The sequence below is a fragment of the Caretta caretta genome, chromosome 1, assembly GCF_965140235.1.
Source record: "Caretta caretta isolate rCarCar2 chromosome 1, rCarCar1.hap1, whole genome shotgun sequence".
Taxonomy (NCBI): domain Eukaryota; kingdom Metazoa; phylum Chordata; order Testudines; family Cheloniidae; genus Caretta; species Caretta caretta.
In genome coordinates this window covers 20,866,856-20,881,991 of record NC_134206.1, presented here as the reverse complement: position 1 = coordinate 20,881,991, position 15,136 = coordinate 20,866,856, and the positions used below count along the sequence as shown (strand labels likewise).

General features: G+C 46.1%; 1 protein-coding gene across 4 annotated transcripts in view; it reads left to right on the top strand.

Annotated features, from left to right (window-relative positions):
• The first annotated feature begins 2,236 nt into the window (after nucleotides 1-2,236).
• Nucleotides 2,237-15,136, top strand: part of CCDC90B (coiled-coil domain containing 90B) — a 28,151-nt gene continuing 15,251 nt past the window's right edge. For 2 of the 4 annotated variants that reach the window (XR_007355388.2, XM_048841233.2), the window contains exons 1-4: nucleotides 2,237-2,382; nucleotides 6,622-6,741; nucleotides 9,318-9,424; nucleotides 11,951-12,052. Coding sequence is in view for 3 of the 4 variants with exons in the window: in XM_048841233.2 (XP_048697190.1) it covers nucleotides 2,304-2,382; nucleotides 6,622-6,741; nucleotides 9,318-9,424; nucleotides 11,951-12,052 (408 nt within the window). In the remaining variant the exon portion in view is untranslated. Of the gene's footprint in view, nucleotides 2,383-3,397; nucleotides 3,520-6,621; nucleotides 6,742-9,317; nucleotides 9,425-11,950; nucleotides 12,053-15,136 lie in introns of those variants that run through there. The other 2 variants (XM_048841245.2, XM_048841263.2) reach the window with 2 other exon arrangements.

Genomic DNA, 15,136 nt, shown 5'->3' with positions numbered 1-15,136 from the left:
TAAGGATTCACAATGGAGGTAGCACCATAACTGAACAATTAAATGTGTGCAAGTGGCTGTGCATCTACCGGTGCATGAGTGCATCTGTGTGGGTATTGCCCCTTTGCACAAGTGTATGCATGTGTGGGTGTGCATGAGTGAAAGTGTGCTCGTGCGGGTGTGTGCACGCAAGGGGGTGTGCATACTGGTGGAGGTGTGTGGGGATGTGTGCGTGCGAGGGAATGAGTGTGAAGACGTGCGGGTGTATGCACGCAAGGGGGTGTGCATACCAGTGGAGGCGTGCGGGGATGTGTGCATGTGAGTGAATGAGTGTGCAGACGTGCGGGTGTGTGCACGCAAGGGGGTGTGCATACCAGTGGAGGCGTGTGGGGATGTGTGCATGTGAGTGAATGAGTGTGAAGATGTGCGGGTGTATGCATGCAAGGGGGTGTGCATACCGGTGGAGGCGTGCGGGGACGTGTGCGTGCGAGGGAATGAGTGTGAAGACGTGCGGCTGTGTGCACGCAAGGGGGTGTGCATACCGGTGGAGGCGTGCGGGGACGTGTGCTTGCGAGGGAATGAGTGTGAAGACGTGCGGGTGTGTGCACGCAAGGGGGTGTGCATACCAGTGGAGGCGTGCGGGGATGTGTGCATGTGAGTGAATGAGTGTGAAGATGTGCGGGTGTATGCATGCAAGGGGGTGTGCATACCGGTGGAGGCGTGCGGGGACGTGTGCGTGCGAGGGAATGAGTGTGAAGACGTGCGGCTGTGTGCACGCAAGGGGGTGTGCATACCGGTGGAGGCGTGCGGGGACGTGTGCGTGCGAGGGAATGAGTGTGAGGACGTGCGGGTGTGTGCACGCAAGGGGGTGTGCATACCAGTGGAGGCGTGTGGGGATGTGTGCATGTGAGTGAATGAGTGTGAAGACGTGCGGGTGTATGCATGCAAGGGGGTGTGCATACCGGTGGAGGCGTGCGGGGACGTGTGCATGCGAGGGAATGAGTGTGAAGACGTGCGGCTGTGTGCACGCAAGGGGGTGTGCATACCGGTGGAGGCGTGCGGGGACGTGTGCGTGCGAGGGAATGAGTGTGAAGACGTGCGGGTGTGTGCACGCAAGGGGGTGTGCATACCAGTGAAGGCGTGCGGGGACGTGTGCGTGCGAGGGAATGAGTGTGAAGACGTGCGGGTGTGTGCACGCAAGGGGGTGTGCATACCGGTGGAGGCGTGCGGGGACGTGTGCGTGCGAGGGAATGAGTGTGAAGACGTGCGGCTGTGTGCACGCAAGGGGGTGTGCATACCGGTGGAGGCGTGCGGGGACGTGTGCGTGCGAGGGAATGAGTGTGAAGACGTGCGGGTGTGTGCACGCAAGGGGGTGTGCATACCGGTGGAGGCGTGTGGGGACGTGTGCGTGCGAGGGCATGAGTGTGCAGACGTGCGGGTGTGTGCACGCAAGGGGGTGTGCATACCGGTGGAGGCGTGCGGGGACGTGTGCGTGCGAGGGCATGAGTGTGAAGACGTGCGGGTGTGTGCACGCAAGGGGGTGTGCATACCGGTGGAGGCGTGCGGGGACGTGTGCGTGCGAGGGAATGAGTGTGAAGACGTGCGGGTGTGTGCACGCAAGGGGGTATGCATACCGGTGGAGGTGTGTGGGACGTGTGCATGTGAGTGAATGAGTGTGAAGACATGCGGGTGTGTGCACGCAAGGGGGTGTGCATACTGGTGGAGGCGTGCGGGGACGTGTGCGTGTGAGTGAATGAGTGTGAAGACGTGCGGGTGTGTGCACGCAAGGGGGTGTGCATACCGGTGGAGGTGTGTGGGACGTGTGCGTGTGAGTGAATGAGTGTGAAGACGTGCGGGTGTGTGCACGCAAGGGGGTGTGCATACCGGTGGAGGCGTGTGGGGACGTGTGCGTGCGAGAGAATGACTGTGAAGACGTGCGGGGGTGTGCACGCAAGGGGGTGTGCATACCGGTGGAGGCGTGCGGGGACGTGTGCGTGCGAGGGAATGAGTGTGGAGACGTGCGGGGGTGTGCACGCAAGGGGGTGTGCATACCGGTGGAGGCGTGCGGGTGTGTGCACGCAAGGGGGGGAGTACGAGTGGAAGTGTGTGCGCGTGGGACCGCACTAGGGCGCAGCGCCCAGGCCGCACGCTGCGTCTCCGAGGTGCCGGGCGGCCCCGCCAGACTACAATTCCCAGAGCGCCCCGGGGCGCCCGCCGGGAGAGCCGCAGCCGGAGCCGGAGCCGCAGCCGCAGCCGCCGGCGGGGGGGGCGGGACGCTGTCCGTGGCTCTGCGGCTCGCGGGCCCCGCGCGGCGGAGGAGGCGGATGAGGGGCGGCGGGCTGGGCCGGAGGCTCCTGGCCTCGGGGGGCGGCTGGGGCGCCGCGCTGCCGGCCCCAAGGAGAGGTGAGAGGCGCCCCCGGGGGGGGATGAGTTTCCCCGGTGGGCACTGGCCGGTGTGAGCCTCCCCCGCCCCACTCTGGCCGGTGTGAGCCCCCCCCCCCGGTCAGTACCCAGCTGGGAGAGCTCGTAGCGCCCTTCCCCCCCCCCCCCCCCCCGGTGCCACAGGCATGAGTGCGGGTCACCCTGTCAGCAAGTGCGGGGGCCTGGCCTCATTGTGTATCTCCGTGCCGAGGGGCTCCCCCATCACGGACCAGGGCCCCAGCAGGGTGCTAGGCGCTGTACAAAAGAACAAAATCGCAGCCCCCGCCCCAGAGAGCTTGCAGTCCAAGCCTAAGGCAAGAGACAATGGGCGAGTATGGAGGGGGAGGCCTTGTCTACACGGCCACTTTACAGCGCTGAAACATTCTCGCTCAGGGGTGTGAAAACACACACACACACCCCAGCAATGTGGGTTTCAGCGCTATAAAATGGCCGTGTAGACCGTGCACCGGGGTAGCTATTCCTCTCCTAGGGGTGGTTTTTTTGCAGCCATGTGAAAGCATTGCCGTGGCAGCGCTTTAAGGTGGGTAGTGAAGACATACTCTGAAATAATACTGGTCAGCATGATTGGCAGCAGTCCCTGCTCACTCTGTGTGGAACTGCAGTCTAGGTGTTTTGTGTTGGTTTTTTGGTGGCATCACAGCAAAGAAGGGATTTGAAGGAGGACAGTGAGGTGGATTTGTAGATTTTTATGGGAATTTCCTTGTAGGCATGAGGAGCAGTGAGAGCGAAAGCAGGAAAGTGCTCATTTGAAAATATAAGTGGTTGACTGAGAAGACTGGGCTTACTGGCAGAGCAGAGGTGGGAGTCGAGCTCAGTAGTGTATGAGAATTGATAAGTAGCATGTGGGGTGATGTGCAAGCACGTTGGAGGACAGGGTTAGAATTCAGAATTATTTTGACAAACTGGGAAATTAGTCTGAATTCCACAAGATGAAATTCCATAAAGATAAGTGCAAAGTACTACACTTAAGAAGGACAAATCAGCTACAAAATGGATTATAACTGTCTAATTGGTAGTACCGCTAAAAAGGATCTGTGAGTTGTAGTGAAAAATCACAAACTGAATGTGTACCAGCAATGTGATGCAGCTGCAAAAAAGGTCAGTATTCTGGGCCATATTAACTGGAATGTTGTTTGTAAGACTCTTGCTATTTGGCACTGGTAAGGTCCCAGCTGGAGTACTCTGTCCAGTTTTGGATGCTACACTTTAAGAAAGATGTGGACAAAATAGAGAGTCCAGAAGAAAGCTACAAAAATGATAAGATTTAGAAACCAGACCTTTGAGGAAAGGTTAAAATGAGCATGTTTAGTCTTGACAAAGGAAGACAGATGGAATACCAGATAACAGATTTCAAATATGTTAGAGACTGTTATAAAGAGGATGATGATCAATTATTTTGTATACCCATACAGGCAGGACAAGAAGTAATGGGCTTGATCTGCAGCAACAGAGATTCAGGTTAGATGTTAGGAAAAAAAACTTTTCAACTATGAGGATAATTAACCCCCACCCCCGAGTGCCTCACTGCCCACAGTGGGGTCTCCCCCTCCCAGCCCCATGCAGCCTGGGGCTGACCCCCACCCCCAGACCTGTGTTGCCCAAAACTGGGGCTGATCCTCCCTCTCCCCCGCCCCCTGACCTGAGCTCTGTGCTTACCCCTGCTGAGGCTGATCTCCCTTGCCCCCAGCTCCCTGCCTCCCCGGCTGAGGCTGATTTCCCCCAACTCTGGGCTGCCCAGGGGTCAGCTCTGAAGCCAGCACTGTCCGCCAGCAGCAAATTTCTCCACTTTCCTGCTGGCGGGCAGTGCTGCCTTCAGAGCTGCTCCCTGGGCAGCAGCTGCCACTATGCTCTGCCTTGCAGCTGGGACAAATGCCCAGTTTTGGTGAAGAAGTAGGGACGGCAGGGACAGAGCTGAAAAAGGAGACTGCCCTGGCCAAAATAGGATATATTGGCTCCCTAGCCAGCCCAGGCCCTGTTGTTCCTGGTTGGCCCCTTGGTCCCAGAGGACCAACCCCCCTGCATCGTGCCCCATTGCCCCTAGCTGGCCGCTCTCTCTGGGGTACCCCATAGAGAACATGGGCCTGGTGGGCTCAGCCTCCCTGCACCAGCCTCTCCTCCCTGGCAGTATGGTGAGTCCCTGAGGTAAAATCCACCCTCCCTTGCGAACAAGGGCTCACTCAGCTGAAGGGAACCCACCTAGCTCAGTAAAAGGAGGCAAGCCTGGCGAGCCCAGTACCAGAAACCACCCATTCAGAAGCAGCAGTAAGACACCTTCCTCACCCTTCTCCTGCACAAGTTACTGCTTGCTCCTCCCCATTGTCGCCCCCTGTCCTCCAGGCCCTCTTCCTGCACAAGTCATCGCTTACTTCCCCCCTCCTCTGTCCGCCCCGAACACTGAATGCTTGTCTGAGTGATGGGCAGAACAAGAAGTAGGCCTGAGTGGACTTGTAGGCTCTAAAGTTTTACATTGTTTTATTGTTAAGTACAGTTATTCTTTTTTACGTAGTTCTACATTTATAAGTCAACTTTTGTGATAAAGAGCTTGCACTACAGTACTTCAATGAGGTGAATTGAAGGTTTTTTTACAGTGCAAATGTTTGTAATAAAAAATAAAGTGAGCACTGTACACTTTATATTCTGTGTTGTAATTGAAATCAATATATTTGAAAATGTAGGAGACGTCCAAAATATTTAAATAAATGGTATTCTATTATTGTTTAACAGCGCGATTAGTCGTGATTAATTTTTTTAATTGCTTGACAGCACTAGTTAGAAGTGAATACTTTATAGCATTGGAGAGCTGGGAATTATTAAACTTAAATATTGTATATTGCCACATAAGCAATTTACATGCATTTCTTAAATAGAATTGTACCTTTTCTCTATCCCAATCATCTTAAATTTAATATAGGCTTTGTATAGATTAGGAAGTGAGGTCAGGATTAATTAACCACAACTAGTTCCCTAGTGTAGATGCAGATTAACATTGACTTTGATTTAGCTGGAGGAGGTTGGCCTATGTGTTAACAAATGCTGATCTGACCTCTATTTCTTTTCCTAATCAAAGCCATGACAAGACTAGGACAACAGTTTAGTGAAGGGAGAGAGTTAGTGGTAGGAAGGAAGGATTTGTACAAGAAATGGGTTTTCAGCAGGGATTTAGATGTGAAAGACAGGTTTTGCTGGATAGCAATTAGGAGACTATTTGAAACAGGTTGGAGAAGGAGATGCACAGAGGAGTGAAAGCTTCTAGGAAATTAGAGATGCAGGCATGGGTAAATCACAAGAACTGTTAAAACTTCAAATCGCAGTTCTTTATATCCTCTGGGATGTCATCTTTCATGCAGTAAAATCAATTATCTCTAACTCAACAAATCTGTGATATGTTAGGTGTTAAAATCATGTGTCAAAGTCTGTTGCCTAACTGGTTAGTTGGTAAACCAGTAAATTCTTCCCAAGCACTGGCACTGCATAATTATTGGTGATTTATTTACATAGCACTACCGTTTTGTGTGTCACTAGCAGATGCAGTCCCTTTGCTGATAGGGTGCTGGGGAAGAAGTTGGTGTGAAGAATGCAGCTGGTGGGTGTGTAGTTTTCTGACAGGGCCAGCTGAATGATGCTAATTGTGCAACCCATTTCTTGTTGGCTACATTAGAACAGTTACACTTTTAAAAGTAGAAACATAATTTAAATGCCTTCCTTTAATAGTTAATACATTACCGATAATCATCAAAAAGAAAAGGAGTACTTGTGGCACCTTAGAGACTAACCAATTTATTTGAGCATGAGCTTTCGTGAGCTACAGCTCACTTCATCGGATAATCATCAAGTTATTCAATCACAGTATTTTGATCTTTGGTATACCCGGAGGCTTGGATACCTGAATTTGGGATTGTTGTTTGGGGTCCTAGTGGTGGAGCAAACCTTTGTAAAGACAATGAGGACAATTATGAGATTTAGAACATTTAGGGGAAGGAGAAAATGCTGGCTAGACTGACTACTTCCCTCTGTTTTATAATCAAGCCATTGAAGGAGGACCAACACTCTTTGTTGCACACACATTCGTGCACTGGGGTCCTCCTTTCCACTATGAAAGATTATGCAGCAAAAACTCTTTAATGTTATTGCATTCCATGATAAAATTAACAAGGAAGCGAATGAGTAAACAACTTCTTAATGGCTTCTTGCCATTTTCAGGTTTTGCTGCCACAGCCCCTGTGAAGTCGTATGACATGAGAAGAGTTGAAATAACCCCACTGGAACAGAGAAAGCTAACCTTTGATACCCATGCATTGGTACGAGAGCTGGAAGTGCATGGTGAGCAATACCTATTAAGTAACTCAAGTGAAATCAAACTGCTACTTTCCCAAAAGTATTAAGGGGTTCCTGTTTGTCATGCATGTCTGTTACTAGCTGCTACAGTGTAAATGGAAGCGTTGCATGTAGATTGTTGTCTATACAGCCATAAAAATAAACTGAGTAAGGTAACATTTACTTACCTTGTAGGTTTGTGGAAGCTTATATGTAGTGCCTTTCGTCAGAGAAACTTAATGCACTCTGTAAGTGTAAAGTATCACTAAAATATAAAGAATAACTGTGATGGTCATATTAAAATCACCTTTTAAAATATACATTCCTTCTTCCAGTTCCTAATAAGCCCTTAATTTATTGAAATTGAAATTTTAAAAAAATCTAATTGACTTTTCCCCCACTTGCTTTTTGTGTACATTTTTTTCATTTCACTCAGCTTGGACAATGTAGAAACACTGTATAAAAAAAAAAAAACATATCCAGTTCTCATACGCTAATATGATAGTGCAGTGTTGGGGATTCAAACACTTCAGAGGAATGCTTAAATCCAGGTTGTATTGGGATTTTTTAAAAAGAAAATGTCATAGAAACACTTTGATTTTACGTTTTGTTAAATTTTGCATACGTCAGGTTAGGCCCCAAATTTAGGTTATGTAAAAACAATGTTTCTTTAAAAGGTTTGATTTAAAATGACAGAGGTGGGAGACTAAATATATTGTAGCATTCTATCCTTCACTTGCCTTTTTATACATTAGTATCATATCTCATATAGCCCTCCACTGGGCTCAAAAGTGATTCATCTTGCATATCACCTGTGCTGCATTGCTTGGGTGCAGTCTAAGATTTACCTGAACACTTAACTTTACATTTTCTTTCTCAAGTTCGTTTGTCCCATCTTTGATATGGTCTTGCCTTAGATAAAAAAACTCAGATATTACAGTGATCAAGCTCTAAACATAGAGGTTATAGGCATTAGAGGAGGGAAGAGACCTATTGAGTCCAACCTCCTTCCAGTGTAAAATATTTACAGTACAAATAGATATTATGACATTCTCCGAACTTCCATGCAGCTTGGGTGTGGATTGGGCTGGTAATTAGAAAAATGAGCTAGTTTTTTTAAAAAATAATTGAGACTCCAGGGAAGCTAAAGCTTTAGAATCATACCAAACTACACATAAAGTGTTAGCACTGGTAAGTAAAAGTCCTAACGGCCAAATTTTGGCCTGGTGTAAACAGGTGCAGTGCTCTTGAAGTCAACAATGTTTCACATGCTTATTATGCCCAGTCTGAATTTGCCTCAAAAGATGTGGAGCAATTTCAGTCTATGTAGGATTCCCTTATTAATTTCATTCTTTTTTTTCCCTAGGATGCACACTCTGTAGCAAAGGATAAACCTGGTTTATTAAATAGTATTTGTGAGTGTCATAAATTATAAAGGGAAGGGTAACCACTTTTCTGTATACAGTGCTATACAATCCCTCCTGGCCAGAGGCAAAACCCTTTCACCTGTAAAGGGTTAAGAAGCTAAGATAACCTTGCTGGCACCTGACCCAAAATGACCAATGAGGGGACAAGATACTTTCAAATCTGGAGGGGGGGAACAAAGGGTTTGTCTGTCTGTGTGATGCTTTTGCTGGGAACAGATCAGGAATGCAGCCTTACAACTGCTGTTAAGTTCGTAAGTAATCTAGCTAGAAATGCATTCATTTCCTTTTGTTTAATGGCTGGTAAAATAAGCTGTGCTGGATGGAATGTATATTCCTATTTTTATGTCTTTTTGTAACTTAAGGTTTTGCCTAGAGGGATTCTCTATGTTTTGAATCCGATTACCCTGTAAGGTATTTACCATCCTGATTTTACAGAGGTGATTCTTTTACCTTTTCTTTAATTAAAATTCTTCTTTTAAGAACCTGATTGATTTTTCATTGTTCTTAAGATCCAAGGGTTTGGTCTGTGTTCACCTGTACAAATTGGTGAGGATTCTTATCAAGCCTTCCTCAGGAAAGGGAGTGTAGGGCTTGGAGGGGATATTTTGGGGGAGGACGTCTCCAAGTGGGCTCTTTCCCTGTTCTTTGTTTAAAACGCGTGGTGGTGGTAGCCTATGGTTCACGGACAAGGCAAAGTTTGTACCTTGGGGAAGTTTTTAACCTAAAGTGGTAAGAATAAGCTTAGGGGGTCTTTCATGTAGGTCCCACATCTGTACCCTAGAGTTCAGAGTGGGGAAGGAACCTTGACAGTGAGAAAATACTGTACATTAGGAAAAACTAAATAGCCCGTGGCAGTTGAACAGGTTGCAGATTATGCTCCTGTTGCATGCGGCACCTGCAGAAGGTCATTGGTTTTTGTAATTCAAAATATAATGGATGCACTTCAGATTCAAAGCTGAAAAAGTTCAGAATTTTGAAAAGTTGGTGATCTTAAAAGTTTTGGTAGCTTGGTGGTTGAATCCATGTCACTGGCAGTGTGACTTGTAACTTACCTTTGCACTTGCATACTGAACTTTATGCTTGTGTAACTTTTGCTTGCCTTTCCATACAATTTTTGATTTCATCTTAACCTGTCATCCTTCAACTGTCTTCCAGGTTTTGGTAAAGAACAAGCAGAGACCATTGTATCAGCATTAACAACTTTGTCAAATCTCAGCCTAGACACAGTCTACAAGGATATGGTGACCCAAGCTCAGCAGGTGGTAAATCAGTGATTTATTGTTTCCTTGTCATTTTATATGTCCATGAAGCATCATATACACAAATGGTGCTTTATAACATATAGTAGTTTATATTTTTGTCTTTTAAAATATAAGAGAACTAGTATAGTGGATACTTTACTGAGGCAAATTGTCCTAAAATCCTAGCTGAGTTTAAATTAGAGAGGAATAAGTGATATCTTGCATTTACTATAGCACCTTTCATCCCATAGAAACCAAAAGTTCTTTCCAAAAGTAAGAATGATCTACAAATGCTATGCAGGGATTGCTTCATCTGCTACTGAAAGGCAGCCTGTGGGGTGAGATAGCAACTGTTTAACAACGCACAGCAACACTGCACAACAGTTTAGGACAGGAAGTGAATTTCAAGGAACATTATTCTGATTGTTAATCATGATATGGATGCTTTAGGTAGAGGAAAGTAGCCTGTGTCTTTTATTTAACAATAGCATAGGTATACAGTATTGGCCTTGGTTGGTTTTTTGTTGATAAATTAAAAACCACCAAAACTGGTTCATGATGATCTTGACTCTTTCTGCATATTTGGCTCATGGAACTGGTCCTGTTATACAGTTCAAACATACACTGATGCTTCATGCAAAGAATCCTATTGATTGTCTTATTTAACTTGTAGGTTCAAGCTAGTTCTTGTAAAATTATGTGATTGTAGTAAGCCAGTAAAATAATTTGGTATGTCTGGGTGTACGGGGGAGGATAATTAATTTCATCATCACAAATGTGTGAAATTAAAAGGATCTAAGAATTTTACTCTTTGCGAAGTAGACAATTGGACCAGTGTAACTAGACTCCGATACAAAATAATAGTTTAAATAATTAATCAAGAAGACACTAGACTGAGAATTATATACCACTTATGTTCAGTGAGAATATGCAATTAAGCACAAATAGCACAAATTACTTCTCCATTATTAAGCCATGGAGTTTTATAGCTAACCGATTTTTTTCCCTTAGTTATTTTTTTAATTTTTGAGAACTTTTACCATGAATAACTGAATTATGGGAGTAGAGGAGAACCCAAGAACTTGTTTTTTTCCTGTTCTTTTTTTTTTTTTATCTTTTCCTTTAATATGGAAACCCTACTGGCTTTGAGACCCTGCTGTGTCTAAAGAAGTATAAATGTACATTGCCTATATCCCAAAGGTAGCTTCCTTTTAATAACGTGGGGTAGCTTAGTGAATGTTATATTCAGACTCAGAAATTTTTTAATTTTTTAATTCGGTGTGTGGAGATAATAGATCCAAACATAAGCGCAGCCAACGTACTGTAAGGAATTGTAGGAAATTAATACAGTGTGTGTTCAACAAAGTAGGGATCAGACCCGATGGAGGTTGTTCATACCTCTGAAATGTTCGGCACTCTGAACAAAACATTACGGCTATTCTTTCACATGTTTACAACTGAACATTGACTTAATACAGCTTTGAAATTTACTATGCAGAAGAAAAATTTTGCTTTCCCTTAATTTTTTTAGTAGTTTACATTTAACACAGTACTGTATTTGCGTTTTTTGGGGTTTTTTTGGTGGGGTCTCTGCTGATGCCTAATTGCGTACTTCCAGTTCCAAATGAGGTGTGTGGTTGACTGGTCAGTTTGTAACTCTGGTGTTCGTAACTCTGAGGTTCTACTGTAATTTTGAATTGGAACTGAGGAGTACTAACTCTCTTGAATCCTGAATTGGGGCTAGGCATTTTCCTTCTCACTAAGCCCAATAGCCTCAAAAGCAGGCTCCCACGTAATTCCATGTCACTAATATTTAAAGGAACAGTACAATGAAACTGTCTAGGACCTGTAAATACTACAAGATCCTGAAGTCAGGTAGGTTTTTTGTTCATTTCAAATCCAAGGGTTCGTATTATTTTTTAAAATTCTAAGTTGAAGTGAATTTAGTGCTTGTGCAAGTGGCAGCTTGACAGTGCTGGAAACTGAACTCTGTCCACACAATAGGTAAGTCAGTGAGATTTCCTACAACGCCTTGCCAATGTGCCTCATCACATTGGGGTGAGAGCGTAGTTTGGTATCCATAACCATTCAGTCCTTGGCCTCTCCGCCAACCCTTATAGCAAGGAGGACTCATTAGTGCTAAATATGATTATGTCCACTAGGAACTGGACTGAGACCGTTAGCTTATTTCATATGGGCATCAAAAGTAAGTGGTGACTGAAGGTTCAACCAGGGAATTCTGATCTATTTTATTGACCAACTTTGTGGGCCAAATACCTGTGGCTTTTCTACCTTAGTTTTAGAATTGTTTTATAAAACAGCAAAAGTAAAGGTTCTGAATCCCTCGAACAAACTCCAGCTTTTCATTGTCTGTTACTATGTGACGTTTTTTTTTATGCCTGACAGTCACCAGTTAATGATTTCATGCACAACAAGACTTTGCTTTCTGTGACCTAAGCAAGTCTCTTTCTTCCTGTTGCAATGCAATGCTTGAAAAGGTCTTAGCATTTCTTAGCAGTTCTGAGTGATTACTATATTATTTCCTAGGAAATAACTCTGCAGCAGATAATGGCGCATTTAGACTCTATTCGGAAAGATATGGTCATCCTAGAGAAAAGTGAATTTGCAAACCTGAGAGCAGAGAATGAGGTACTACTGAATCTTTCTAACTGAACAGATAAATTGCAAAATATGTTGAAGTATTCTTTTTGGAACCAACTGTTTAGATACAAGCAATCACTGATACTTTCACCAGTGCTGACAGCTTAGTTTTCTTGTTCTTTAAAAATTAACAATCTGTCTGTGACTCTTTCTGCCTTGTAAGTGGCATGTTTGGTGTTCATATAAACATAAATTTGGGATACAGATTCATACAATTTCCCCAGAATAAAACAAACCCATATTTAAATCCTTGAATGGTCTAATGTACTTTTAAGGCCTATTACCATTATTTAATGCTGGAAAAGTGTATAGTTCTTTGAGACACAGAATTCAACAAAACTTTATGACGTAGGGTATGTCTACACCATGAAATTAGGTCGATTTTATAGAAGTCGCTTTTTAGAAATCAGTTTTAGACAGTCGATTGTGTATGTCCCCACTAAGCGTATTAAGTCGGCGGAGTCTGTCCTCAATACCGTGGCTAGCATCGACTTACAGAGCGGTGCACTGTGGGTAGCTGTCTCACAGTTCTCGCAGTCTCCGCTGCCCATTGGAATTCTGGGTTAAGCTCCCAATGCCTGATGTGGCAAAAACATTATCACGGGTGGTTTTGGGTACATGTCGTCAGTCGCCCCTCCCTCTGTGAAAGCAACGGCAGACAATCGTTTCACGCCTTTTTTCCTGGGATACCCGTGCAGATGCCATACCACGGCAAGCATGGAGCCCGCTCAGCTCACCACTGCTGTTATGAGCATTGTAAACACCTCGCGCATTATTCTGGAATATGTGCAGAACCGGGCTAAGAGACGCCAGCATGAGGACGATTGTGAGGAGGACATGGACACAGATGTTCCTGAAAGCATGGGCTGTGGCAGTTGGGACATCATGGTGGCAGTGGGGCTGGTTGATACAGTGGAATGCCAATTCTGGGCCCAGCAAACAAGCACAGACTGGTGGGACCGCATAGTGTAGCAAGTAGGATGATTCACAGTGGCTGCGAAACTTTCGCATGCGTATGGCCACTTTCCTTGAACTTTGAGTTGCTTTCCCCTACCCTAAAGCGCCGGAATACCAAGATGAGAGCTGCCCTGACAGTTGAGAAGCGAGTGACCATAGCCCTGTGGAAGCCTGCAATGCCAGATTGCTACCAGTCAGTCGGGAATCAATTTGGACTGGGCAAGTCTACTGTGGGGACTGCTGTGATCCAAGTAGCCAATGCAATCACTGATGTTCTGCTATCAAGGGTAGTGACTCTGGGAAACGTGCAGGTCATACTGGATGGCTTTGCTGCAATGGGGTTCCCTAACTGTGGTATGGCAATAGACGGAACACATATCCCTATTTTGGCACCGGACCACCTTGCCAACCAGTACGTAAACAGCAAGGGGTACTTCTCAAGGTGCTGCAAGCACTGGTGGATCACAAGGGACGTTTCACTGGCATCAACGTGGGATGGCCGGGAAAGGTGCATGGACGCTCGCATCTTTAGGAACTCCAGGCTGTTTGAGCAGTTGCAAGAAGGGACTTACTTCCCAGACCAGAAAATTACCGTTGGGGATGTTGAAATGCCAATAGTTATCCTTGGGGACCCAGCCTACCCCTTGCTCCCATGGCTCATGAAGCCATACACAGGCAGCCGGGACAGTAGTAAGGAGCAGTTCAACTATAGGCTGAGCAAGTGCAGAATGGTGGTAGAATGTGCCTTTGGACGTTTAAAAGCTCACTGGTGCTGTTTGCTGACTAGGTTAGATCTCAGCACAACCAACATTCCCATTGTTATTGCTGCTTGCTGTGTGCTCCATAATATCAGAGAGTAAGGGGGAGATGTTTATGGCGGGATGGGAGGTTGAGGCAAATTGCCAGGTGGCTGATTTTGAGCAGAGAAGAATTTGAGCATTTTGAGAAGAGCACAGCAGGGCGCGCTGCACACCAGAGAGGCTTTGAAAACCAGTTTCATGGCTGGCCAGGCTACGGTGTGACAGTTGTGTGTGTTTCTCCTTGATGCGAACCCGCCCCCTTTGTTGATTTTAATTCCCAGTAAGCCAACCACCCTCCCCCCCTTCAATCACAGCTGGCAAAGGAAATAAAGTAACTGTTGTTTTGAAACCATGTATTCTTTCTTTATTAATAAAAAAAAAAAAGTGAGATAACTGACAAGGTAGCCCGGGTGGGGTGGGGTGAGGAAGGAGGGAAGGATAAGGCCACATTGCTTATTGTAGCCATGCTACAAATCAACACTGTTTGAATGACAGCCTTCTGTTGCTTGGGCCATCCTCTGGAGTGGAGTGGCTGGGTGCCCGGAGCCTCCCTCCCTGCGTTCTTGGGCGTCTGGGTGAGGAGGATATGGAACTTGGGGAGGAGGGCAGGCAGTTATACAATGGATGCAGCGGGGGTCTGTGCTCCTGTTGGCTTTCCTGCAGCTCCAACAGACGCTTCATCAAATTCGTTTGCTCCCCCATTAGCCTCAGCATTGCCTCCTGCCTCTGCTCTTCGCGCTCACTTAATGCTTTCCTGGCCTCTGCCACTGAATGTCTCCATGCATTAAGCTGTGCCGTATCAGTGCGGGAGGACTGCACAAGCTCGGAAAACATGTCATTGTGAGTGCATTTTTTTCGCCTTCTGATCTGCGATAACCTCAGGGATGGAGATGATAGCGGGAGCATAGGAACATTTGCACCTGGGGGGAGATAAAAAGGGAGAGTAAAATTTAAGATGATACATTTCTGAGAACAAAAGGGAGACTCTTTCACAGTGGATCAAGTAATTCACAGCAGACGGCACATGTGCTTTAGGTACGAGGTCGCATTTTGCCTTTTATATTGAGTGCCTGCTGGTGTGGTTACACATCACACACGGCTGGGCAACAGAATTCGGTTTCCAGGCAGCCATGGTAAGCCTTTTGGTATGCGGGGTTGGCTTCTTACGCCTTCATAACATGGGAATGGTTTCAAACTGCAGCGCCATCCTTTCCCATAGCAAGCAATGCAGTTGGGTTTCACATTTAAAAGGAGGGGCTGCAGTTTTCGGGTGGATGTGCAGCACACACCTCTCCCCACCCCACCGCATGGCTAT